We start from the raw sequence: 27,973 nt of genomic DNA, 5'->3' as shown, positions 1-27,973 counted from the left end.
GAGCGAGATTGTCCCCCCCACCCCACCCCACCCCCCCCCCAATTCCGAGGCATTTTTCCCAGGCGAAATATAATTAAATTGTAATCAAGTCCCAAAAGCATCGACCGCTAACAAGGTCCCTTTAAAGCACCCCGGACCGCGACGACTCAAAACTGCGCTTAAAGGGTGACCAGGTCAGTCCAAATGTAAAAGTGTATTTTATTCGAAATTTAATTATTACATTTATACATTAGTCGAGTACACAACAAAAAAAACTGAGCTGGTGTGCTGCTGCTAAAAAAAAAAACCGGGGGGGGGTGGGGGTGGGGTGGAAATTTTCGAGCAAAATCATCAGTAAGTCGATGAGCTGGAGCTGCGGGTGTCGTCGTAGTGCTTGGCGTGCGCCACGCTGTTGGTGGCGAAGTAGCGCACATCGGGGTCGGCGTCGCTCTGCAGCATCAGCACCGCCTGCTCCGCCGCCTGCAACGCGGCGCCAGCGGGAACGTCTGCGTGGCGGTGGGGAAGGAGGAGGGGGGGGGGTCGGTAACGGGCATGGGCGGCGGCGGCGGCGGCGCGAGCAGTGAAACCCGAGGTCAATTAGGAATCAACTTTAATTTATTCTCATTAAGAGGTTTCTTGGGTTACTGTATCGTCTCGCGCGTGCAAACGTTTAAAACGTGCGGCGGCGGCGGCTGACGGCGGCGGCGGTGGCGGCAGCTGCGGTGATGACGGCGGCGGGTCTGACCTTTCTCCAGCACGGCTTGCCGCAGCGTCTTGGCCAGGAGGATGCGCACGTTGGGCACCGGGTCGGGCACCAACTCCAACAGACGCGGCAGCAGCAACAGCCCAAAGTCCTCCCACGCCAGGCAGTCCTCCTCCGCTATGGCCTGCGCACGAGCAGCAGCGCGCGGACACGGTGACACACCACCACCACCACCGCCACCCCCGCCCGCCACATCGGACTGCCCACCACATCGGATGCCACCCGGCCGTGTGCCGGGTGGCATCAACGGCTGTGTCCACGATGATATTTTGATCTCGATCTTGTGCTCCGGGGAGGGGCGGGGAAGGGGGGGGGGGTGGGAAACGTGGTTACCCGCAAAAAAGGCAAGTGTCCGCAAAGTGGCGGGATTTTTTTTCGAGAGTTGACTACTTAAGCCGATGGAATGGGTAAGATGATTGTGCGGCCATCTGTTGGGGAGATGCAATAAGAAATACCAAAATTGGGACCGTAAAATACTTCCAGTGAAGTCAGTAAGCGGGATGTTATCTTTTAAATATCGTATGTCGAGGTATCTTTTCAAACCGCAAATTTGGACTGTGACGAGTCGTCACACACAGGCCTCCCCTGCTCCTTCTCCGAATGACATCCCGGGAAACTTGAACGTCCACCGTCATCGAAGCAGACCGGCGCCTCGTAATTTTACGGTGAATAACACCAACAACCGCCGTTCACCCCTAAGTGGCGATGACGTCACAACGGCGCCTGTGCCATGCTAGGTGCACTTGGAGGCCACGTGAAGTATTGAAGGCTCGCTGGCAGAAGGTCACAGCACAGAACCAGCAGGTGCCATGGGTTGACCTACTTAGATGACTGGCAGATGTACCGACCGTGCTCCCCACTGTGCCAACTTGCTGCATTTTAAGCCGCCCGGTGCTCCGCTCGTCGTTGCGAGCGTGGCTCCCTCTGCCCTCCAACAGAGGCCAATCTTGAAACGACTGGTTACTGCTTCATCGGCAAGTCCAATCCACTCCAACTGCGCTCCCTCACCCTTCACCCCGGTTGGCTACGCACAGCGCGCGAAAGAAGTTCAACTGACAAAACATCCGTGCACACAATTGCCCGCAAAAACCCAACGCCCTCACCTGGCAGATGTAAGCGAAGGTCTGCCTGCTGTTCCACTTGGAACCCGCCAGGAACTTGCTGATGATCTGCTCCAGGAACAGCTGAAGGAGGTCCCGTGAGGACGACAGCTTACGGACGATCTCGCTGACCTGCGGGCACGGGGCGAACGGACACGATGCAAGCCGTCGGCGAGAGCGCGCGCTCGCGGGCGTGGGAGCGGTGCTGGGGGAAGACCGTGCACGACGGGTCAGCAATTGCACGCGAGAAATACAACCCGGCTTTGTCCTAATAGAAAGATACGACCGGGAATCGAATCTCGGTTCGCTGGGTTTGCAGCAGAACGCGCTCATCATCATCATCGCGCCACGAATCCACGGAGGACCTTGCAGAGAGCGAGCGCGATTCTAAAAATGTACCCGGTCAGGGAATCTCTAGCTCGCAGCTCAGAAATTCGAGTTTAGATGTCGTGTGTGTAGGGACTGGGACGGAGTGGGGGCGCAGTGGTTAGCGCATGTCGCCCTATGAACCCGGCGGGACCAGAGTCCATGGGTAATGTCAGTGGCGAGGGATATTCGAACAGTTCCTGGGTGAATTTTGATTTAAAGCTTTCGTGACCAGCTTGGCGAGGTACGATCAAACAAAGCCCCCACCGACACGGCACGAATGGGCACCCCATCATCCAGCAGTGGACTAACACGGAGTTCTGCGAATTATTACTGGAGACCTGCCGCGCCCGAATAAGCGCATTTTTATTTACGCAGGCGGTTGCTAGAGCGGCGCAACAACTCACCAGTTTGTAGGAAATCCATCGGACTTCTGCAACTTTGTCCGAGCAGAGTTGAAAGGCAATTGGGCAGAGGTGGTCGAACACATCCTTGGAGGCATAGAGCTCGAGGAGCAGAATCAACTGCCTGTGACACACACCGCACACACCACACCATGCACACACACCACACACACACACCACACACCGCACACATGATCCCCCATGTAGATTATATTTGCTAGTGGGCCAAATGTTGTTGGCGAGAACCGTGAGAAGGCCGGAGAAGGCCTACGAGAGGGGGTGGAGCGACAAGCACCACACTCCGCCGCGCTTTGCCTCCCCAGCGCCAATGTTTTGTCAACACCGTGCCAGGAACTCACTTCAGGCCGAGTCAGCCTGGGAGAAGCCCAGGACCGATGCAGACATTCGCCGCCACCGCCGATGATGGCAGCGAGCGGGGATTGAAATCAGGTGGCTGGGTTCGTAGCACAGTGCACGAACCTCCACATGACCACTCCCCACAAAGTATGTGTACGCTGAGGAGTATACACAAAACACACATATCTCTCGTGTAGCCACCTTAATAGACTGTTCGGGCAAGTGTTGTGAGCGAGCAGCACCTATGAAGGCCGCCACGTCACACGAGGGGGTGGGTGGCCAGCAACATGCACGGCCACCTTTGACTCCCGAGTGGCGATGTTTACACATCGCACCGATTAAAAGTGAGGATAGCGGAGACGATCTCGGGGAGGGGCCCATGACCAGTTCGGATAATCGTCACTGGCGTTGGCCGTGAGCGGCAATCCAACTCGGGTGGCCAGGTTTGAAGTGAAGCGCGCTAACCTTCGCACTACTGCTGCGCGTGCACGCACGCGTGTGTGTGTGTGTGTAAAAGAAATCAAACGCATGCGCCAGCTACTGCATCGCATCGTCTCTCACCATTTTACGCTGACGCACACGCGCGCTTTTGTGTGCCAGGTGGTTCGCGCTTACACGCGTGTGTGCTCATCGCGCAAAAACGGTTTCACGTCAGCGAGTTCTGCGCATTGGGCATTATAAAAGTAGCGCCTCCAGTGGCTTGCAGGTGGTAGTCACGCAACCAAGTACGAACCCAGGCTCAACCCTGCTTCCAGCGTCCGAGACGTATGTTTGTGTGTTTGTATGTACGTGGAACGTCTTTCGCACCGCGCGTAGCCAACCGTGCTAATCGGAGGTGAAGATGGTGGTGATGGTGGTGGTGGTGGGGAGGCGATCGTGGCAGTGAAGATGGTGGTGGTGGTGGGGGGCGATCGTGGCAGCAGAGATGGTGGTGGGGGGGGGCGATCGTGGCAGTGAAGATGGTGGTGGTGGGGGGCGATCGTCGCAGCAGAGATGGTGGTGGTGGGGGGGCGATCGTGGCAGTGAAGATGGTGGTGGTGGGGGGGGCGATCGTGGCAGTGAAGATGGTGGTGGTGGCAGAGATGCCACCAGAACCATACGTTTAGAGTATTTGTCTGCTGCTATAAATGTCCACGTGATGCTAAGCCACTTTGTTGAACTATCATTTGTGGCTAACAAAAAAAAACTACGTACAAAAAGCAGTTCTAAAGAAATGAGTTTTAAATCTAGACTCAAAAGTGCAAAGAGATGTGTAGAGATCAGGGTGCACGCATTGAGGGTGACAAGGCAAGGCACGTGGTGGCCACACATCGCAAGGTCCTGCAACACTACCTTCCAATCGCAGCCGTTGGGCACCTCCGATTAGCACGGTTGGTTACGTACGGTGCGAAAGAAGTTCAACGTACATACATACACAAGAATTGTTCATGAGTATAGGGTGGTGGGGAGGTGGTGAGGGGGGGTGTGTGGGGAATGGGGGGGGTGCTAAATGAGATCATAGTGGGGGCGGGGAGAAGGCACGCACTCGGCAAGGTCGTAGCGAAATCGCCAATTCCTCGTGTTGTCCGTGACGAGGAACTCCTGCAGGTGGTAGAGGTACTCCCTCCGCTTCTGCTGGGGCAGCAACTGCACGGGGGACAAGACAAAGATCCCCCGTGTAGCCTTAACAGACTGTTGGGGCAAGTGCTGTAAGCGAGAAGCATCTATGAAGGCCGGCACAGCACAAGAAGGGGGTGGCTGGCCGGCACCACGCCCGGCCGCCTTTGTCTCCCCAGTGGCAATGTATACACACCGCACCAGGTAGTCAATTGAGGCCAAGTCGACAATCGCCACTGGTGTTGGCCGCGAGCGGGAATTTAAACCGGGTTGCCAGCTTCGCAACGCTGCGCACGCACCGCAACATTACCGTACAGGGACAATGCACGGCACCACCAGCATCAACCAACGGGCTACGCACAATCAATAAACCAGGGGTGGTGGAACCGATGGTCCCATACACTACCACTTCATCTCACATTCCACAAATGCAGCGATGAATAATTGGATGTATTGTCAGTACAACCGGTGCAGCATAACATCGCGGTCCTCATAAAACAGTCTGACGATGTCCATGTTGCTTGCCCTTGAGTGGAGCTGCAGACTCTCCATCAGAAGTCGCACTGCCTTCCAATTGGAACGCGCGGTGGCGACACCACGAGTCGTAGTATTTTGATGCCACCGTCCGCCGAGAAATGATTCTGGAACTGAATCGAGGCACCGTCCGACCAAGTCTAGGGCACGAGGAGTCAAATCTGCCTCGGAAACATGGAGCAGCCAATCTCTCGTCAGGCTGGGTGCTGCTGTACGGGAACAGACTGAAGCATCGTGTTCAGCCGCTCGTTTAAACGTTCGTCGTCCGACTGCTTCGACATCACGAGAAACTGATTTTGACCGACGCCCCGCAGCAAGATTTTCTGAATCGGGGGAAAGTAAATACTTATTGCAGGTTTTTTTAATTTCCCTCCCTCCCTCCCCGCCCACCGGTTGTACCGCCAATACGTTCAACCACCCGTACCGGCGAAGCTCCCGAAAAATCCTCAATTGTCGAGGCCGCCCACCAGCCCCCGCCCCAACCATTTTTCACCCCAGGCTCGAAGTAAACGCGAGAGAGTTCCCTGCGCGTGACTTTGCCGTGCTTTTTAAAGGTTGCGCAAGGCCCCGCCCCGTTGAACCCGCGCGACGTGGCCACTTCTGCTGTTGCGCAACTTGGGTGCTGGTCGTTGGGAGAGTTATTAAACTCAAAGCGGTGGGGGGGGCGGGGCGGGCGGGGTGGGGTGGGGGAGGGCAAAGTCTCCGTGCGGTAAACTGGCTGGGAGGCCTGAGCCAGGCAGCTTGGCGTAAGGATCGAGGCAAGTAAAAGCGCCCGTAGCTCAACCTATTAATAACAAAATTAAAAAGCCCTGCCCCAGACATTTTCGTACAAACCACGAACCGACAGTAAATACTGTTTACTCAAAATAGTAAATATTGTATTGCAGCTATATTTTTAGCCTGGCCAGGTGGCTCAGCGGTAGAGTGAACTGCTCCGCACTCGGAAGGTTGCGGTGACATCACTGCCCCCTCACTTTGGGACTCTCTCCCCAAAACAAATCCGTGACTGCACCGACCTTCCAGCGTTCAAATCATTGACTAAAACTCACCTTTTTAAAATTGCTTTTAATGTTTAGCTAAGTTTGATGTGTTTTTAGTGTTTTTACCATTTGAATGTTGTTTTTTTGCTGCTTTTACGATTTTATGTAAAGTGTCTTTGAGTATTCAGAAAAGCGCTCACAAATAAAATTTATTATTATTATTATCATCACCACGGCGCTTGTGTCAGGCCACGTGTGGAAGACTCGCTGCCGGCAGGAGGTCGCGGGACAGACCCAGGTGCCACGGGGGATGACCCTCCGAGAATGACCGGCAACACCCCCGCGCGCGCGCGCACGCGCGGCCACGCCCGCCCACCCGCTCGCGCCCCGCTGACCTTGAGGAAGTCGTGCAGGTGTTTGAGCACGCCCACACGCACGTCGTCCAGGTCCTTGAGGAAGCCGTTGAAGACGGGGACGAGGTCCACGGCGGTGAGGCGGTCTCCCAGGATGGCGGCCAGCTCGTGGATTGAGAAGGCCAGCGTGCGCCGCACCTTCCACTGTGGGGTTGCCGGCGGCCCCACAACGGGCGCTCATTCGCCATTTGACTTTCTTGCTCTTTTTTTTTTTAACTTTTCGGTCAAAGTCGTTTTCCCCAAAGATTTCACCCTGCAAGTGTCATTTTGTAACTTTTACCCTTTACCCGTGTATCGACGATTCAATTGACAAAAAACGTGCCTTTTTATTGAGGGACTGTGCGATGTCTTGGACAAAGCGCACCACACCATCGTGTAGACAGAAGAAAGCAGTGGCCAACCGAACGTCGACTAAGAGAGAGAGAGAGACCCACCTGCATGTCCGCTGCCAGCGAGTTGTAGGTGCTCTTGAGGCAGTGCCAGTGCTGGGTACCCAGGGTGAGCGCCACCCCCGGGAGACTGTACGCGCAGTGCCTCGCGATCTCCGTGTCCACGGTTTGAGCCCGGAACGGGTCGGTCATTGACAGGAACTGGTCCAGCAGCTCCTGGGGTATCACGTCCTGCGGAGAAGCAGCGTCGTCGCAACTCGCCATCACGACCACCACCACCGTAACATGATCAGCAGCACCGCGGGCGCGATCGTCAGCGATAACGCAGGTAGGCGTTACGATGATCAAACATCAAATCAGACGCCTATTAAGTCTGCATTGGCCACACAAACTTGTGGTAAAACATGCACACAGGTATCCTTTGATAGTGCATGTATTTTCCTTGAAACCGATTGGCCCACACCAGAGACGGCCTCTTGTAACTACCACTAAAATTGTCACCAATGCTATCAACACCCCCCCCGCCCCACTCCATCATCACCACAACCATCATCCCAACCGTCCCTGTCACCACAACCATTGAGTGTGGTAACCGTGGCGATTGGGTGGGGTGGCGGTCACCTGGTTGTGAAGCTGCTCCTCTGGCTGCGGTGTGAGCACCATGCTCCTGTCGGGAGAGTCCATGGTGCCAACGCGCCCCTCCTCCTCCTGCACGAACAAGCGGTCACTGTTCAACTTGCTATTGGCAGCAGCAGCAGCAACAAGGAACTAAAACCATGCCCACGCTGGGGGCGGCGAGACGTGGCCCTGCGGCAGAGCGCTCGCCGCTTGCTGCCGAGGTTTGCAGCTCGACTCTGGCACGCACGAATCACGCGACACACCAAGTACCGTCCGCTTCACAGTGGCCTTTAAAGATTCTCCCGATGTCATTACAAATGAGAAGGCCATCGTGCTCTGGGGTCATGGTCAAAATTTACAAAATTCGAATAAAAATAGCCCCCCTTCTGGTATGTCGAACTTCTTTCGCACCGAAATGTTTGAGATGAGATTTGATGCATGCCGGCACTGAGTTGCTGAAGCATTTAATGCAAGGATTAATATTATTATTATGAAACAATTAACATGTAAGGCTTTTGCGACCAATATCATCCATAATTAGTTTTTTTTGGGTTATGCTCTGTAAACGTGACAAACCTTACTAATTGGCCGTGTCGGGTGGTGGCGGGTTTAATGACACATTTATACATTCATGCGATCCAAACCCCCCAAAAAAACCTGTATTATGGAATTCCCAACTTGTGCTTGTCCTCGCAAGGATTCAACCCCTCCCCTCCGTGCGATTACGGCTGCGGACCAGCGGCCATGACGTAAGGATCGCAGAAACCAGGACGGTGACGATGAGGACGGAATTTAAAAAAAAACCCGGCTCGGCAGACTTGAGAGATCCGACGAGAGGCTGGGCGAGCGCTCGGGACGATTTCAGTCGTAGGTAACAAGGGGGGGGGGGGTGGGACGGAGGTGGGGGGCAACGTCGCAACCTTGCTACGCGCCTTCCCCTGACGCGACGAACACGGGAGAGGCGCTCGAGGCACGGCTCACCGTGCTATCGAGGAAGCTCGACTTGACGGAGCCCTCCAGGGAGAGGCAAACGTTGTCGAAGTGCAATCCCTCGTACTCGCCGAGATCGGACGGGTCCGAATCGAGGGAGGCGGCCTCCAGCATGCACGCAGCCACGTCCACAGCCTCTGTAAACAGAGAGCACAGGAGGAGCCGCGTTCACAACACGACTCTCCACCAGCAGCTGTTCAAAGACGAAGATCCCTCCTCCCCCCCCCCTCCGCCCATACAGTCTTTAACAGGCTGTTGGCGCAAGTGCTGTTCGCGAGCAAATATGAAGAGCGGAGTGGGGGGGGAGGGGGGAAACCTCTGTCGCGGATCTTCGCAACATCCGTGGCATCCCCCGACACCGAAGGCGCGCTCGCGCCCTCGGCGTCGTCTCTCTCCGCCGGTTCTTCGCGCGGCGCGTGGCACTCGGGGGGGTGCAGCAGCAGCAGCTCCCCGTCGATCGCCACGTCCGACAGCGGCGTTCTCCAGAAGAGGAACGTGCCGTACTTGTTGTTCGCTCCGGCGTCGCCACCGCCCGGCCCGGCCATCTCGGCGTCGCGCCGGGTGCCGTCGCGGTCGCCCGACTGCTCTCCTGGCCGCTCGCTCGCCGCGCTCTCCGCGGGGCGACGGCTTTCAGCCTCCTCGTCGTCGTCGTCCGAGCGCGCGGGCTCCGACGCGACATGGGTGTCGCGCTCGGTGGGAATCGAGGGCGGCTGTGGCTGACGAGAGTCGCCCGAGAGAGACTCCGAGCCTCCGCCCTCGCGGGCGGCGAGCCTTGGTGGCGGCGGCGGCGGTGGCGGCGGCGCCCCCCCGGCGTCGCTGCCGGGATTCGGGCACCCGTCGGCCGGTGCCTCCTGCCCTTCGGCGGCACTGCGGCGACACAAACGGCGTGGAACCTCCTGGCGAGTCGGGGTCGCAAGTCCGGAACGCTCTTCCTTACAATGTTAGGAAGCCGCCGGGAGCTATGCACTTTTAAGTCACCTAGACGGAAAGCTCATTCTGCTTTTTGCGTTTAGTCAGTCGCCCTTCCCGCGCACGTCCAATTAGCACGGTTGGCTACGTACGGTGCGAACGAAGTTCAACGTACATACATACATGTAGTCGTCTACTAACGATGGAGATGCGTTACGACGACCCCATCGTAAGTCAAAAATATCGCAAGTCGAAGATGGCCCTAGCCTACCCAGGAGTCTTAAAGAATGGTGATAATTTAGCAAAACAGAGCAATTTACAGTACCGTATAAACTATATACTGTATGTATTTATTAATTACAATACTGTATTGCACAGTAAAACGTAAAGTAAAAAAAGGTACAGTACACGCGCTAACACCTAGACAACTTAACTCCGTCGACCGCTGGCGAGAGTGAGGCATCACCACACAAGGCGGGAGATGCGTACATCCCGGCAGCGTCCCAACGTACAGTATCGTACCTCGTACGTTGCTGCGTTTACCCGCCGCGCGATAATTTTAAATATTTTAAAATTTTGTCGTACCGCTATCGCCATCATAAGGTCGAAATATCGTAAGTCGGGGACCATCGTAATTCGGGGACAATCTGTACATACACGTGTGGTGCCTCCCACCCATGCCACCCCCCTTCTTCCTCCCTGCGCCGAGAGACATTTATGCCGGGGGGGGAAGTAGAGTTTCTTTTCCCCCCCAAGGATTTTCAAATACCTCGATGAAATGATCATCTGTAAAGTGACACGCGCGTCGACCAGGTGTGAGGAGGAGCCCCTTGCGGTGACAGAAGCGACTGAGCGTGGTGCCAAAACTAGAAACGCCTGGTGTTGACACCAGGTCGAAAAAAACTGCCCTCCAGAACCAAGTAAATGCGGCCAAGGTCCTTGCAGCGATGGATTAATGATTCTTTTCTGGCAATTTTGAAGAGTGTGGGCTAGCGTGGAGCCGTACGTAATAAAGTAGCGGGCCGGGTACGGCCCATGGGCCAGCCTGCTCGCTCGTCGCAACGTCAAATGAAAACTACAGGACACCGGTAACTACAGGACACCGGTAACACGACGTGCATAAATTTAGGGGAAGATGAAGTTGAAGTACAACGGTTATTTATTTTTATTCTTTGGGTCTTTCGGTAAAGCCGCGTAGATGGAAAAATAATTTTAAAAAACATCACGCCGTTTCGATCGCGACACGAGCAATCGTCATCAGGCGAGGAAAAAAAACGAGTACAAAGACTCGCTTTCAGGAGGATCCCGGCATTGCGATGTTTGGCCAAGAGCCATGACATCGCGGTGGTTTACAGCTATGGGAAGAACCCAGAAAAACCCACGCAGAGCAGGAGGGGAGAGCTAACAAACCACACGCAGAAAGGCAACTGAACCCGGGCCCTTATTGCCCGGGAAGGCGCAAGCGTTAACCGACGCGCACCGCCAACCCGCCGCCCACTGTACGAGAGGCGAACAAAAATTGAGATTCAACGCCGCGCCGAGGTCCTCACCCAGTGGAAGGCGACGCCGACAGAGCCTCGATGGTCAATTCCACGTCCCCTTTGCTCTCCTTGTGGATTGCCACGCCGGCGAGCAGGGAGGGGGGGCTCGCAAAGGTGGAAATGAACTGCCCCAGAGACTGGAAGGCCGCCATCCTCACCTGCAACGCAATCAGGCACACGTTGTCAAGGGGGGTAGGGATTGATCGGTGTGGGATGAGATTGATCAGTGGGGCAGGGATCGATCAGTGGGGCAGGGATCGATCAGTGGCTCAGGGATCGATCAGTGGCTCAGAGATCGATCAGTGGGGTAGAGATCAATCAGTGGGGTAGAGATCAATCAGTTGGGGTAGCGATCGATCAGTGAGGTAGGGATCGATCAGTGGCTTAGGGATCGATCAGTTGGGGTAGGGATCGATCAGTGAGGTAGGGATCGATCAGTAACTTAGGGATCGATCAGTTGGGGTAGGCATCGATCAATTGGGTAGGAATCGATCAGTGGGGTAGAGATCAATCAGTGGGGTAGAGATCAATCAGTGGCTCAGGGATCGATCAGTGGCTCAGGGATCGATCAGTGGGGTCGAGATCGATCAGTGGGGTCGGGATCAATCAGTGGGGTAGGAATCAATCAGTCCTATAATTAACACAGCCCTGAAGGGGGTGGGGTACTGTAATCATTTTTAAACCAATGAAAAATCATTAACTGGCCGTAATCGATCAACTGCTAAATTCATACTTACCTCTGCCCCTCCCCCCCCACCACAGCGTGTTGTTGTTTTACTATACTTCACCACACAGGTCAGTGCAAGTTTGTTGACGGGACAGAGGGACATCCAGGATTGGTTCCGGTATCATTCACCTCTCACCCTTGTCTGGAAATCAAACTGAGGTTTCTTGATTCACTGTGCAAGTGAATTGACCACCGAGTGACTACACCCCTTGTGCCCCCCCCCCCCCAGCCCCCGACTTCGCCCCCTCCCCCCACCCAACAATAATAATAATCAAGCTATGAAAAATAATAATACGTTTTTACCCTTTCTGGGAATAAAATAGGTGTTAAGATGTTGAACCACCAAATACAAAACCTTTTGCAAAGAATTACGTCCGCATTAACCACATGGTAAGGGGCCATCCATTGAGTACGTACGCATGGAGGGGGGGTTAACCCAAATGCGTACGCATGGGGGGTCTACTGACAATGTACGCATAGGAAACGGGGGGGGGGGGGGGTGAAGCCTCTATAATAATTTGTCTACGTTGACCTTCAAATGAGTTAGATAGTCTGGCGGTGAACTGTTTGCTTAAACACGTTAATATTATTAAATCCTTGATCGTTTCTGCGTGGATTAAATATTGGCCGTTCTATACAATTCGGGGGGGGGGGGGTGCGTCAAGTGTACGTACGCAGGTGGGGGGGGGGTATAAAAAGTCCGCGTGTGTACAGGGAGGGGGGGGGGAGGGGTCAAGTTGACAGATTTTTGCATACCTACTCAATGCATGGCCCCTAAAACAGGCAAACACCAACGTGCTCTCATGATAAGCAGGGTGGGCTGGTAGGACAAGTTTCTGCGCTGTCTATTGCTGATTTTACACCAAACAGCACGAGATTTCACTTAGTTAAAGTATTGAAAGGGGACGGACGGACGGACACATTAATCTATTGCAGGCTGGTACACTCAGTTTACAACTTCGTTCCTACCAGTATAAATACATCTTATTTGAAATTGATTGGCCTACAACAGAGACAGCCTTCTCTAGAGCATTGTCGTCTTATCCAGTGTCAGACCAGAGAACGCCAAAATGTGTATGAACATCTGAACGCCTATTTGGTTGTCAGAAAGAGTCAAACGTAATCTTATTATTTTTCATACTTTGATATCGGCCAAACAAGGTCTCGTATAAATAATAAAGCCGTTTATCAACGCAAGAAAGTGCGGTTTCCCAGACTCTTTTCACAACAGGGTCATCTGCGACATTTTCACAGTCCACGGGGCAACATTGCAACGCGCAATCCCATGAGCGATTTTCCAGATAATATTTCAGCATTGGGATGTTTCGACCAATATCAGTTACAATGTACGGCAAAGTCACGTAGGTAAAAATAAAATTAATCAAATCTCGACGTTTCGGAGGCAACACAATCACAGCAAAATTACTGGTGTCTCCTACCGATTTTGCTGTGCAAAATTACTGATTTTGCTGTGTTAGTTACACCTGATGACGGAAGCTTGTGTTGCCTCCGAAACGTCGTGAGATTTGATTAACTTTATATTTACCTACGTGACTTTACCGAAAGAACCAAAGAGCATGGATCGTTGCAGTCACGAAAACTTAAAATCTAGAATGTACGGCAATTTTGTGTGTTCTTGCTCTTTTAGCCATGGGAGGAAATCGGAGAACCCGGAAGGAGACACCCACACAGAAACAGGGAGGCGGGGGGGGGGGGGGAGGCGTGAAGAACATGCAAACTCCACGCAGAAAAGGCGCCCGAGTCCGTGAATCGAACCAAAGTTGGGTCCCTTCTCGGCGCCGGCGCAGCCACCGCCGGCGTTACCCGCCGCGGCTAACGCGTCGCGCCCCCTTTAAGGCGGGCACGCACCCAGCGCGAGGGGTCGCAGATGAGGTTGATGAAGAGCGGCGAGAGCTGGGTGCGGCGGAAATCGTGCGAGGCGGTGCTCGACACGGCGGTGAAGCACTCGGCGCACGCCTTGCGCACGCCCCACACGCTGTCAGAGCACAGCTGCATGAACTTGGGCAGCTGTGGGGGGGAGTGGGGGGGGTGGTGGTTAAAAAACAATGAAAAGAAAAACCCGGCGCAAGCTCGGATGCCGTAAACGCGACCCCGTCACCGCCGCACGTTAGTCCTCGGGGAAAGTATTTAGCGAGTGGCGTCCGACTCGGTGGTCGCGTGATATGCGACTCGGTCCTAGGACTCCCTCGTGCTCGGCTGGGTCTTCGATTCTATTCTTGCGTGTGATGGCCGACGTGCTCGCAGGAGCTGAAACGCCAATGCCGAGAGACCGTTCAGGAGACTGTTCGTGTTAGACTTTGCTATGCCTCCTCGTCCGTCGAAGGAGCGGAGAGACCACAGTGGTTTAGCATACGGTCCAGTTTGGGTTGCATGACCACAGTCTTAAATAAGTACGTGGTGATGTGTCAACAACAACGGGCGTGGTTGCTGGCCACCCACCCCCTCGTGTGCCGTGCCGGCCTTCATAGGTGCTGCTCGCTAACAGCACTTGCCTCAACAGTCTGTTACAGGCTTTGTGTGTGCGTGCGTGTTTGTGTCTGTTTGTATTATTATTTTAGATAAGTTTGATGTGTTTTTAGTGTTTTTACCATTTGATGTTGTTTTTTGCTGCTTTTATGATTTTATGTAAAGTGTCTTTGAGTCTTCAGAAAAGCGCTCACAAATAAAATGTATTATTATTTTAGATAAGTTTGATGTGTTTGTAGTGTTTTACCATTTGATGTTTTTGCTGCTTTTATGATTTTATGTAAAGTGTCTGAGTATTCAGAAAAGCACTCACAAATAAAATTTATTATTATTTTAGATAAATTTGATGTATTTTTAGTGTTTTTACCATTTGATGTTGTTTTTTCTGCTTTTATGATTTTATGTAAAGTGTCTTTGAGTCTTCAGAAAAGTGCTCACAAATAAAATGTATTATTATTTTAGATAAGTTTGATGTGTTTTTAGTGTTTTAACCATTTGATGTTGTTTTTGCTGCTTTTATGATTTTATGTAAAGTGTCTTTGAGTCTTCAGAAAAGCGCTCACAAATAAAATGTATTATTGTTTATAGTGGTGAGCGACCGATGCTACAAACCCGGCGACCCGAGTTTGATTCCCGCTCAGGGCGACCACCAACACACCAGTGACGACTATCCGAACCTGTCCTGCGCCTCCCCTAGGTGGATTACGCCTCAAATAAGGACTCGGTGCGGTGTGTAAAAATGCGCGGTGCTGCTCTTCGAAAGGTGCTCGCTAACAGGACGTGCTATATGGGGGGGGGGTGGGGGGTGGGGAGCATTTGCGTTGCCTTTGTACGCACTCACCAGCACGTGCTCTGTCGTTTTCTGCCCCACGACGCTGCACACGTCGCCAAAGTGAGCCGCGCAAACCTGAACACGCACGCGAGTAAACGCACGCAACTTGCAACCAGCCCCGCCATCCTCACGTCACTGTGGCCAGCGCTGCAGCTAAGACGGTTCAGAGTCACAAGTGATTTCCTGCTCAGATGAGCTTGGAGGAATTGCCGCTCATTTCCTGTTTACAAGATCCGAGTCAGTTGCCGGAAAAATCCACATTCATCCGGCGGGGTAGGGTGGTGGGTGGGGGGCAGGGACAACCACTTGGCAACTATTTTATCGACCCAGGAGTGATGATGATGATGATCTACACCCCCCCCCCCCCACTCATTGCACCCCTCCACTGGAATCAACTTTCCTTGCACTGCCCATAGACTCATCACTGCACCATAGACTCAACACTACCCATAGATGCAGCACTACCCATAGACTCATCACTGGACCATAGACTCAGCACCGCCCGTAGACTCAGCACCGCCCGTAGACTCAGCACCGCCCGTAGACTCAGCACTACCCATAGACGCAGCACCGCCCGTAGACTCAACACTACCCATATACTCAACACTACCCATAGACTCAGCACTACCCATAGACTCAACACTACCCATAGACTCAACACTACCCATAGACTCAGCACTGCCCATAGACTCAACACTACCCATAGACTCAACACTACCCATAGACTAACACTACCCATAGACTCAACACTACCCATAGACGCAGCACTACCCATAGACGCAGCACTACCCATAGACTCAGCACCGCCCTTGTACATTGAGCAGTCCACCTCCTTAACCTCCTTTCGTTGCTCTTCCAGCCTCACCACCTCGTCTCTATCGCCCGTTCCTCTTCCCTCCACTCGCCCCTCCACTCCTTCCCGTCCCTCCCCAGAGCCCCTATGCATCCCTCTATCGCGGTCACTCATTCCTCAATATTTGCGGCACGCCCCCCCCGTCAACTACATCATTCCGTTCTGCGTCATCGTTTTGTGTAAGTTACATCAAGCTATACATTACATTAGATATGCCTATCCATTGTGTCGTTTTGAAAGCCGGGCTCGTGACAGCCCTGGGGTGGGGCTGGCATCACAAGTTGGGTGACTGTAAACGGTAGAGTAGACAAGCAGCGCACGGGCCAAATAAGCCGATTCATGCGATCAAAGGGCAAAAGTCTTTGTACTGTTAACACTCGCTCCCGCCACAGGAATGTATAAATAGGTTAGCACCACTTCAGTGTTACTCTGAGCAGGAAATAACTTTATGACTTTTTAAATCGCAATAATGCTGTTCTCGGACGGAGGCCCCACTTCGCAGGACAGCACAGGGCGCCACGGGGGCAGGGGTCAACTTCCGTATCGACCAGCGAGTGTGTTCGTGCGTGCGGAAAACGCATTTGACGTTTGCGCACCTTGCGGACGTGAAAGATTTTGCCGTCCATGCAGAGCTCGCAAAAGCGCGGCAGCAGCAGACACTCCGTCACGTCCTTGCCGACCACCATCGCCATCTTGCACATGATCTGCGCAGGGGAAACGCGGCGTCAGCCCAACTCAAGACAATCACTTGCGTCATTGTGGAGAATATTAACAAACGAAACCATCTCTCCACATCAAACCCAGAAGATCCCTGGGGTTTGATCTTCCACGAAGACGCTCATCCGCTGCAGCAGATGCGGGCACGTGATGCACAAATGTAAAACTCTCCAGTGTGCAACTGTGGGTCATCCAGAACGGAACGGACCGTACAACGTATGACGACTCAATGCCCGGTCCACAATTACGAAGGAGACATCACGGCAATGCACTCCGCTGCTCCCGACGCGGTTATCTGGCTTGACGCACCTGAACGTGAAATTGTAGTTGTTGCTCGGCATCTACATCAGCCGTAGGAAAGAGGAGGAAACGGCACGGCCGAGTGGGAGTGCACAACTTCGGCAGCGTATGTATGTTGGATTTATTTCGCACCGTACGTAGCCAACCGTGCTAAATTGGAGGCGCGGGGGAAGGACGACATACTAAACACAACGAGAAAAAAGTGAAGCGTTTCGCCCAGGCAACACAATCACAGCAAAATTACTGGTGTCTCCTACTGATTTTGTCGTGCAAAATTACTGATTTTGCTGTGTTAGTTACACCTGATGATGGAAGCTTGTGTTGCCTCCGAAACGTCGCGATTTGATTAACTTTATTTTTATTTTTACCTACGTGACTTTACCGAAAGAACCAAAAAAGTATGGACCATTGGCAGTCACGAAAACTTCAAATCTAGAATGTACGCCCACCGTGACGGCCTCGGCTTTGTAATCGTCGTTGCTCTCGGGCGCCGTCAGCTCCAAGATCACGGGGCACACTTTGGTCTCGATGCTGGCGGCGTCCAGCAGCTCCTGCTCCAGCAGCACCAACAGCGCCGCCTGGCTAGTCTTGCGCACCTCTCGTTCGGAAGCACACCGCGGGGGGCACAACACCGGTCAGCGCTCGCGCGCCGGCGCACGGCAGCGCAAGCGCCGTTACCCATCCTCGGGCGGTGCCGTGCCGTTCCGGCGCTGCTACCGTGCGGTTCGAATCCGGCAAGCCGCCCTCCTGGTTATCATTATCCCTGCGGTCGTTGTGTATCAACGGCAAGATATGACACCGCCGTCTGCTTCACAGTGGACGTCAAATAAATCCCGCGACATCGTTCCAAACGAGTTGGGCCACTGTGCGCCGGCGTCGACGGTCCAGGTTTGGCAGGTTAAAAAAAAAAACAACACGGAAAAATGATTCAACTGGGATGATACGCGTAGCGACATCGCCCCCGACTGGGAAACCACCGCAGACATGTCTGTGACACGTAGCGCCGTTTCTCCGTGGTAGCCTTGAGCCATAAGAATAATCGTGCCAAAACCAAATGTACTCAACGATAATTACCATTTAGTATTACTGCTCCCATAAACTTCACCTGTTGATTTTTCCAGCCGAGTCGAGGACTCCCGTCTAGCCGACTATTAAGTCTGGTCCACACGACACGTTCACAACCACCACACTGCAGGTCACAATGTTGTTCACCGTCCTGCTCACTCGATCGCTTATCCACGATGTGTTCAGTCACCGCACTGGTCACGACACTTTCTCCTTCAGCTTCTCTCCTTGCACTGCTCCACTTTGGAATTCCCTCCCATCATCATCATCATCACCATCGTCCCTTTTCCCCCAAAACGCGTGCAATAATATTACTCGATTCAAGAAACATGTCAGGTCTGTCCTATCACAACCTACAATAAGTGCTGTTTGTTGCTGGCCGTTTCGCATCCTGGGCCATCGAGCCCGTTGCTCATCACGTCAAAAAACATTTTTTCTTCCCAAAAAGATTGTGCAACACCGCAGTCAAGCGTTTGAATATATCAACCGAGTGAGATCTGCGAATGCAATAAAAAATAAACTTTCCCCATTAATTCGCCAAAGTTCCAGGACCGTGCTGCGTACCTGGTTGTTCGTGTCGGTCATTAATCGGATGACGACGGGCAGCAGGTACTTCTGAATAATGTGCGGAACCGTCGGATGGCTGTCTTTACAGAAAATGGCGATGTGAGGCAGCTGCTCCATCAGCTCAGCTCGTACCGTCGGCTCTACACAAGAAACAAAACAAAACCATCAGCGACCTGGCACACGAGCTCCGGTCATCCTCGCAGCAGCGGATTTCGGCTGGCCGGCGAACAAAATACGGCGGTCACCGCATCATCGCGGCGCTTTCAGATGCGCTTCTGCGACCGTCTGGAACGCTCTTTCCTTCCGATATTAGGAAGCCACTGGAGCTATGCACTTTTAAATCATCTAAATTGAAAACTCGCACCTTTAGAACTGCTTTTCACATTCAGTTTGTTGTCCCTACCCCGCACCTCCGATTAGCACGGTTGGCTACGTATGGTACGAAAGAAGTTCAACATACGGTGCTGTGCTGCTGCGGAACACAATGGACAGATGACACAAACAAGCTCCGCTGAAGTCTAGCGGTAAAACGTGGGGTTTGTTCGACACAGCACTGTGTCCGCCAATCGTGTGAACTTTTGTGGAGTCGTTAGCCCTACGATTTAGCCTTGGTTCCAACAGAAACCAGTATAATGCCTTTGGTATGTATGCATGTACGTATTTTGAACTCTTTCACACTGTACTGTAGCCAACTGTGCTGATCGGAGGTGCAGGGGAAGGAATCAAAGGTGCGGGGGAAGGAAAGGTACAGGCTAACACGGCTGCGTATGTTTTCACCGTTGGGCTCCGCGGCTCTCCCATGTGTTTTTATGCAGTGCCACGCATTTTGTGGCCATGTCCGGGAGCGAAACGTCGGACGTCGTGCCGAAAAGCACGCGGTTCACGGCGACGAAAGCACATCGCGGGACTAGGCGATGATCCCCTCTTTGACAGCGACACGGTGAAACAGGAGACTTGTAGAGCAGCTGGATTCCACGAGCCCACGTGTCGAGAGCATGAACGCGCGTTGCCGTAACCGCGGACAACCTTTCCTGATTTGTTTCATTTTTTTGTCTTTTTGTCGACTGGGTTTGGCCTCGAGGTCCGCTCATTTTCCGGGCTGAAGCTCGGATTCTTTCGGGCCGGCTTCGTTTCACAGGCACGGGCTGAAATCCGTACGTCAGAATTTTGGGCCGAGTGGAAATGACAGAAAAAAATAATGAAAATCGCATCGTCAAAATAGTTTTTTTTTTTCAAACATTTTGTAAGCGGCAGGAATTGAAAAAATAAATAACTCTACCATTAATGTTTTATTTTGTTAGCATGTGCGGTCGTGACATCGCACCGACATCTATTTCGGGGAAAACTTGGCCAACTCGACAATAATGAAACCGCCACTTTTATTACTGACCAAGTCGAGCGGTTTTAACCGAGTCGAGTCAACTGGCACTCAAAAAGCATTCGAGCCGGCTCTCGTGTAGCTCTGTCTCAAGTAAACGTGGCAATGCGATTTATTGCGAGGTTGCCGGGGTGCCTCAGGGCTCACAGCGCTGAGGCAGTACCAACCAGTTTCCTGGCTATATATCCATGTTTCAGCCACCTGTGGTCAAAACGAATGCTCAAGCGTAGCGAGACGATGATAATGGTGGTGGTGGTGGTGGTCTTGGTCTGATCAACGATGGGGACTGTGTGTGTGGAAAAAACCAACAACCGACTCGTGTCAAATGTAGTTTGCCACTTTGGACAAATTCCAGCTACGGGAATACAAAAAAAAAACACTTGCAGCTGTATTGACGCACGACAAACACTTCTCTCCGCAGGGCATATACCAAGCGTGCTCCCCCCAGTGTGGATGAACAGGTATCATAAAGTGTCTTCAGAAGCAATTTTTCGTTCGAATTTTCCCGGGCCATTCTCCGACACAGGGTTGCGAGCTGCGAGCTGCCACGAAGCTCAAAATGAAAACCTTCACCGCAAGACGAAGAAAAACGCCGACGTCACGACACGCGGAACAAAAATTTGGGGGAAGAAAATTGAGAAAAATTAAATTTTAAAATAAAAAAATGTCGTGTCCCTTCCTGCGTAGGTTTTCACGGTCGGCTGTTCTGCGCAGCTCTCTCCAATCCATGGTTTGAGGTCGTGCCGCTTTGCTGTTCGACACCAAGTCCGACGTTTCACCCTACGTGCTGAGAGCTTATTCAGCAGCGAACCTGAAACTGTCAGCGATCGAACGGCGGCTTGTCCCGTTTCGCAAAATGAGCGAGTAAAAAAAAATAATAATTACAGGAAAAGCTCTTATCTGGCATCCACGGGGAATGGAGTCTCCTGGTTAATCAAATACGCCGGCTATCTGCGAGTTATACTTATGGTTCAACCAGAATAAAGAAACTAAGACTACATTTTCATTTTGACATAATAAGTAATAATATACTCATTTGCCGAGTTACTCACCACCGGTCAGTTGTAGAGCATTCTAAGTTGATTGTAGAGAAGTGGTGGGGCCGTTTAGAGTACAGTATACAGTACTGTATTTATGGACTACCGCTAGCGCCAATGAGTTCTCAACTACACGACCACGGCACATGCGAGCGGGCTCCTCACCGGCATCTTCGGACAGCTTGACGATTACTCGCATGACTTTAAGCGACTCGTTTTCATCGTCCATCACGAAGCGGAACGTGTCCAGGAGGCTCCTGGTGATCATCTGTCTGTAAAACAAACACGCGCGCATTACAATGAGAACAGTGGTAATAGCTCTCTTTTGCCGAAACGCCGGAGGTACAGTAACGGTAGTGGAGCGGACGGGAGCGATGGCTATGAACTCCACGATCGCCCGATTTTTTTGGAGACGTGCGAGGAATGCCAAAATTGCAAATAAGTTTGACGTTAAAAATCGCTAAAAAAACCAAAATCCTGAATGATAGAACATCATTGTTTATTATTACGCTTGTTTGGGCAGGAAAGCCTCACCGAGTCTCATGGACTCTTCCGGGAGGTTCCTGCCAATTCATTGCAGGCGATTTTTACGTACGAAGCCAAGGGAGACGTTTGTGGGACACGTTTTTCGAATGTGGCAAACTTTGGACCACGACGCCCGTCACACAATGGCCAACTCACGCGGATGGCGTCACGCGATCCTTAATGTCCACTGCGAAGCAGACGTCACGTAGCGCTTCTATTGTTGATGATGCACACCTCGCCCTAGCTTACAAACCTCAACCATGGTCTCGCCCAAACGTATATCGCTTCCCTCATTTCCTTCTACGCTGCCTCTCTCTGTTCCCCCTCCTGCTTGTGCTCAATCACGATTGCCTTCTTTCTCGCTTCTGGCGCCATGGTGGCGAGATGTTAACTACCTCGCCTGGTTTACAGGAGGTCGCGGTTTCGATCCCGATCCCGACGCCTAAATATTTGGAGTTTGCATGTTCTCCCCATGGTCGTGTTTTAGAAACATGCGTTTACAGTATTTGGCCGCTATTATACATTTCCATGCGATAAGCCACTTCTGAAAAAGAACTACATCGCACAGTGGGCCTTACCTGGTAACCTAAAAACTTAACTTTTTTTTTTTACACTGGAACAAGCTGCCCCTAAACGTCAAACAATCAGCCTCACTGTCCACAATTAATTATTCCCCTAGAACTCTTATTTTTCCTCGCTTGCCAGACTCCTCTTCCATCTACCTTCCCCATCATTTGCTCCACCATCCTTCTTCCCAACTTCCCCACCTATGCATCTCACTCACTCATCATGAACCACTCGCCGTTCGTTTCATCATCGTTTATTTCACTGGTCAACATGTTCATCATGTGCTACCATCCTTCCCATCAACCCATCTCTACACACTCCTGCTGTACAAATAGCCCATTCTATGTTCAGCATCCATCATTAACTCCACCATGCCTCTTCCCAACTGCCCCACCCATGCATCACTCACTCATGATTAACCGCTCGCTGTGAGTTTCATCATCGTTTATTTCATGCATCATCATATTCATCCCTCTCATCAATCCATCTCATCACACTCCAGCTGTACAAATAGCTAATTCTTTGCTCAGCACCTTGGTCAAGGAGCTGTACAAATTAAAGATAACACCAGCAAAGTTTAATCAAGGATGGCTTGCCAGATTTGAACCGTGACTACAACCTCAAAGCTCATTCGAGTAGGAAACCATTTGACCTTTGACCGAGAGCTCCAGAATGAGCTGCAACACTTTGGCACTTTACGCATTAGAAAAAAAAATTCCGCGTGGCATTTAAGTTCAACGTGAAATGGCTACACGGAGAAATATCGCCGCGCATCACGAGTCCGCACGGACCGAAAGGAACTGACATGCGCTTGTGGCGAAACAGTGGTCACATGACCCATAGGGACCGTTAAGAGGGGGGGGGGGGGCGGGGGGGGGGTTTGCTAACGTGCCCCGCGTGTGTTTTTTTATTGTAAGTTTTTTGCATGGCAAAGTACAACAGCTACGTTGCAGTAAGTTAACGCGTAAGTTAATGCGTACCCCCCCCCCCCCCCATTGGTGAGTGTGAGACCATCGTATCGTACGTGACTCACAACTTCAAGGAAATGTTGCTTTGTATTTCCTGAAAAGGGATTTACTCACAGCGTTCAAAGGTAAAAGTTCAGCCCTCCAGTGGCCGTACTTCACCACACTGGCCAGTGTCCATTGATGAGGGTTTGGCAGGGGCGGTCAAACAGGACCGAGTCATCAAATGCCAGTGATGGCCCACTATTTTAACCGTCAAGGCTCGGAGATGGAATCAAACCGACGACCTCTGGATTAAAAGTCCGGTGCACACACCATTACGCCAACGTGACAGCTCCCCAGTGTCAAACCTGCAGCGCAAATCACTCAGAACACCCAAAAAAAGCTTTCCTGCAGCACCGCTTACACATGCACGCGCGGACAAACATACCGCGTCGCTCACCTGTTAAATATGTTGTCGCTTGATGAGAATTTCTCCATTCTGGCCAGTGGCGTCAACATTTCATCCTGAGTTATGGTATCCAGCACCGACGTTAGCGACTGGATATCGCTGTCCGGGCCAAAGTCGTCGTAACCTGAAAGATAAAAGGTGAGAGGGCACGCGGCCTCGCTCAGTGAAACTGTGACGGCGGAGCCTGTTGAGCCGATGCCACGCTCATTCATCCCAAGTCAACTTGCACCCTCGCTTAGACAGCCAATAATAATTGAATACATTTGCTATTCATGTTGTTCCCATAGGGCAAAGCTATCACAAAAGCGCAATGTTTCACAGATGGGTATAGTCTGCCAGTAGGGAGCGATGCTGTCAAGTGGTTTTACTCAATTAAGTAATTTGCAAGCAAATGTTCAAACTCTGGACCTTGAGAGCGGCACTATTTTTCGAATAACATTACGGACTCTTTAAACGTCCTCCGACAAGCAGCCGGCACCGTGGTAACGAGCAATAAAGCTTTCGGTATTAACCACGGAGGTCGGTGGGGGGTTCAAACCGTGAACTTAGCAATGGGCGACCGCTCGACCACGTCACCGCCCAACTCAAGGCAATCTTCATTTGGGCCGATTTCTCGCCGGAAACACGAATTAAGGGACAACGCAAGTCACGGAAAATTTAAAAAAGAGCCGTTTCCATACCCGAGTCAGCACGCGAGATGAGTGGCACATTTCCACTAACGTTTCGGAGTAAGACCGTGTCATAAATACTTATGAGTTTAAAGACCACAATAATTGTGTTACCGACAATAAATTACCGTACTATGTCGATCGTAAGATGCTCTGGAAAGTAAGATGCGCTAGAAATTTGGGCTTGCTGTAAATAAAAGTTACACTAATCCAATCACTTAACACACACACACACGTACCTGATGATAATACACACCCCCCCCCAAATTTTTCTTTAAAACGCGGGGGGATCTAAGTTATTATTATCCAGAGAACATGGTAAATATTGGATCATTAATTGAACGTCTCCTCGAACCATATTTTGGACTTATAAGTTTGGTGAAATTTTTCCCGCTCGGCCCAAATTCTGTCCGTGGGTCCAGTCCCGAGTCAGACTCGAATCAACTTGAGTCGGCTCACACGAGGCTGGTTTCTCTCAGAACCAGAGGTGGAAGGCACCTTGAAATTATAATAAACAAGTAGCGAGATGTTATCTGCCTCGTCTGGTATACACAGGAGGTCGTGGGTTCGATCCCGACCCGGATGCCTGTGGTCGTGTGGATTTTTCTTCGGGTCCTCCGGTTTTTCCCTCCACATTTGTATTCTACGTCACGTGTTTAGAGTATTATGGCTGCGATAAATTTCCACCTGATAAGCCACTCCGTTGAGCTTTCATTTGTGGTCAGGTCGCTTCTGAAACAGAGCTATACAGCTCAGTGGGCCTTACCTGGTAAAATTAAAAAAAAATGTTTAGCTTTATATATTTCATAAATTGGGCAGGGCCTCTGAAAAAAAAATTCCATTCGGTCCGAAATCTGACGTCAACAATTCAGGCCAGCCCGAGAAGCGAAATAGCCGAGGAGAATTTGGGCTGCCACCCAAATTGGCAGCTATAACGTGAGTCGTCTAAAATCATGGAAATGGAGTGTGTGGGGAGCGGCATTTTGAGTTCTGGGGTTCATGCAAATGTGGTATTGCAACTACACATCCCCAAGGCGTGGAACAAGAAGCAATGCCAAAATCGCCTGCGAGAAAGTTCGCGCTCAATGCGCCTCATCTCTTGTATCTCAGAAGCTCGGCAGAGTTGATTCTGATCAGTGCTTAGATAGGACACAGAATCCACAACAGTACAGCAATGGATTCTGGATTCCAGCTGTCGTGCAGCGTGGAGTGACAACCCCCTTGTACGCGTGGTGGGATTGTGTCTCCGGGTTCGCTCCCACATGATGCCAACCTCTCGTGAACATAAAATTGGCCAAACATCCCGAATGTAGCTGCAGCAACCCTCATGAAAGATAAGTCTAGACTCCCGGGGGGGTAATGAGTAGAGAATCGCCGTCAAGAGTCACCGTCGGCTGCACGCGAGACGTCAAAGATTCTAATTAAAGGGAGGGCCCCTCTCAACCCTCGCACAAATATCTTAACACTGGCAATAGAACAAGGAGGGGGGGGGGGTTGTTGGAGCGGGATGGGTGCAAGTGAGCAGGCTGAGCAGGATAGTTGGGTTGAGCAGGGGAAGCCGGGTGAGCCGGGCGAGAGGCGTGATACAGTGAAGAGAGTGTGGAGAGACGGAATGCAGGGAGAATTGGCGTGGGGAATTGAGTGAAAGAGGGTTGGGGAGAGTGCAAGATGACATTATTAAGTGGGAGTGTTAGGAGAGGCTTTGGGCAGAGAGGGGTGACTACGGGAGGGATAGGAGAGTGCATAGCTGTCAACCCATACAGGGAAATTGAGTTCTCAGGTCCATATAACATACAGCTGCTTCAACACGGGCTTTGTAGGATGAACGTTGAGATTTATAAGGGCACGGAGAGACCAATAAGTACTGAATTGGTCTGTAATAACGTCGGCACTGATAAGGGGTTGACAGGTATGACTGAGCGGCTTTACTCTCCAACACACCGGTGTGCCCAACTAGTAACTAATTTTCACGTTTTCTTCACCTCAAAAACCGAATTGGCTGTGTCGGGTGGTGGCGGGTTTAAAGACACATTTATATTTTACGCCATCTAACCCCCCTCCCCCCCCCCCCCAAAAAAAAACACCTTTATTATGGATAGGAGAGGGTTAGTGGAGAGTCTGGGAGAATGAGTGGAGTGTGCCCGTTGAGTGGAGGGGAGAGTTAGGGGAGCACAAAAGAACAGGGGCCAATGGAGAGTGTGTAGGACGCGTTGGCGGAGTCAGGGGTGAGTGAAGGCAAAGAGGAAATGGATGTTGGGAGTGTAGAGGGGACTTGCATTGCGTGAGGGGAGAGTCAAGGTAGCGCGGGGAGAGTTAAGGTAGTGTGGGGAGAGTCAAGGTAGTGTGGGGAGAGTCAAGGTAGTGTGTGGAGAGTCAAGGTAGTGTGGGGAGAGTTAAGGTAGTGTGGGGAGAGTCAAGGTAGTGTGGGGAGAATCAAGGTAGTGTGGAGAGAGTTAAGGTAGTGTGGGGAGAGTCAAGGTAGTGTGGGGAGAATCAAGGTAGTGTGGAGAGAGTCAAGGTAGTGTGGAGAGAGTTAAGGTAGTGTGGAGAGAGTCAAGGTAGTGTGGAGAGAGTTAAGGTAGTGTGGGGAGAGTTAAGATAGTGTGGGGAGAGTTAAGGTAGTGTGGGGAGAGTTAAGGTAGTGTGGAGAGAGTTAAGGTAGTGTGGGGAGAGTCAAGGTAGTGTGGGGAGAGTTAAGGTAGCGTGGGGAGAGTTAAGGTAGCTGGGGGAGAGTTAAGGTAGTGTGGAGAGAGTTAAGGTAGTGTGGGGAGAGTTAAGGTAGTGTGGGGAGAGTCAAGGTAGTGTGGGGAGAGTTAAGGTAGTGTGGGGAGAGTCAAGGTAGTGTGGGGAGAGTCAAGGTAGTGTGGGGAGAGTTAAGGTAGTGTGGGGAGAGTCAAGGTAGTGTGGGGAGAGTCAAGGTAGTGTGGGGAGAGTTAAGGTAGTGTGTGGGGAGAGTTAAGATAGTGTGGGGAGAGCAGCGCAACAGGAGAATGAGGGTGACAATGGAGACTTAGGGAGGGTGACGGTGAGGGTAGTGGTGAGAGTGAAGGGAGAGTGAGTGGCGAGTTAGAGGAGCGTTAGGGGAGAGTCGGGAGAGCGTCACGAGCGAATGAGGCAGCAGTGTGTGGGGAGTGTTGAGGGTCCATCCGATGGCAACTGTGGCGGCTGCGCTGAGGAGGAGTTGGAGGAGGAGAGTGGAGAGTTTACGAGGCCCGCGCAACAGGAGAATGAGGGGAGACGCGAACCGAGAGTCCCGGTGGTGGTGGTGGTGGTGCGGCGACGAGTAGTCGACGCAAAGTTTACGGGGTGAGAGGGAGGAGGATGTCGGGGTTGGCGTCGGGGGGGGGGGAGAGCGAGTGGGGGATCGAGAGGGGAGCGCTCAGCCAGGAAGAGTTCGGTGGACGAGAAGCCGCCGATCGTCGCCTCCTGCCCCGAGGGGCCCCACGGGAGTCTCCCCCCCCGGCTTCAGCTTTTTTTCGTTGTTGCCGACGGCCTCGACCGCTTCCGGAGTTTGGTGGTGGCGGAGAGATGAGGAGGAGGAGGCGGCGGCGGCGGCGGGGAGCTGTGGGAGGGGGGGCGGTTGGCGGAAAGAGGTCGAAACCGCGACGGGAGATAAAACTCACAGTCAGCGGGGTCCCCTTCGGAGTCGTCCGTGAGAAGGCTGATATCTGCGGTCGCACACAGTACACAAGGGACCCGGGGGTCGGGGTGGAGGTGAGGCAAAGGGGAGCGGTTGAAGCTCGCCCGGAGCCGACTACAGCGCCGCGTAACGCGCGGAGCCGCCGAGCGCACGAGTCCTCACCCGCCATCTTGACCCGCCTGCAGCGCCTCGGAGGCGGCGCGCGATTGGCTGACCAGGCGACCCCGCCCCCCCCCCGTTCCCCGGCTCCGCCCT

General features: G+C 52.3%; 1 protein-coding gene across 3 annotated transcripts; it reads right to left on the bottom strand.

Annotated features, from left to right (window-relative positions):
- Nucleotides 1–178: 178 nt before the first annotated feature.
- PPP4R1 (protein phosphatase 4 regulatory subunit 1) lies at nucleotides 179–27,957 on the bottom strand. 3 transcript variants are annotated; one of them, XM_032974714.2, is made up of 20 exons: nucleotides 27,881–27,957; nucleotides 27,702–27,746; nucleotides 23,402–23,534; nucleotides 21,068–21,174; nucleotides 18,485–18,627; nucleotides 17,305–17,451; nucleotides 16,435–16,542; nucleotides 14,995–15,060; nucleotides 13,536–13,694; nucleotides 10,949–11,097; nucleotides 8,806–9,356; nucleotides 8,481–8,626; nucleotides 7,503–7,589; nucleotides 6,927–7,112; nucleotides 6,475–6,636; nucleotides 4,495–4,595; nucleotides 2,616–2,736; nucleotides 1,846–1,974; nucleotides 725–866; nucleotides 179–485 (listed from the first exon to the last, which is right to left on the bottom strand). In XM_032974714.2, exons 1-20 carry the CDS (start codon nucleotides 27,885–27,887, stop codon nucleotides 331–333), a joined length of 2,844 nt encoding a protein of 947 aa, XP_032830605.2. In that variant the 5' UTR covers nucleotides 27,888–27,957; the 3' UTR covers nucleotides 179–330. The 3 variants fall into 3 exon arrangements, with proteins under 3 accessions (XP_032830605.2, XP_032830606.2, XP_075908228.1); XM_032974715.2 differs by having other exon boundaries at nucleotides 7,503–7,586; XM_076052113.1 differs by lacking the exon at nucleotides 7,503–7,589.
- Nucleotides 27,958–27,973: the final 16 nt, after the last annotated feature.

This window comes from Petromyzon marinus, chromosome 54, assembly GCF_048934315.1.
Source record: "Petromyzon marinus isolate PM22_M1 ecotype Great Lakes invasive population chromosome 54, UKy_Petmar_22M1.pri1.0, whole genome shotgun sequence".
NCBI classification, from domain to species: Eukaryota; Metazoa; Chordata; class Hyperoartia; order Petromyzontiformes; family Petromyzontidae; genus Petromyzon; species Petromyzon marinus.
This window is presented reverse-complemented; position numbering and strand designations above follow the sequence as displayed.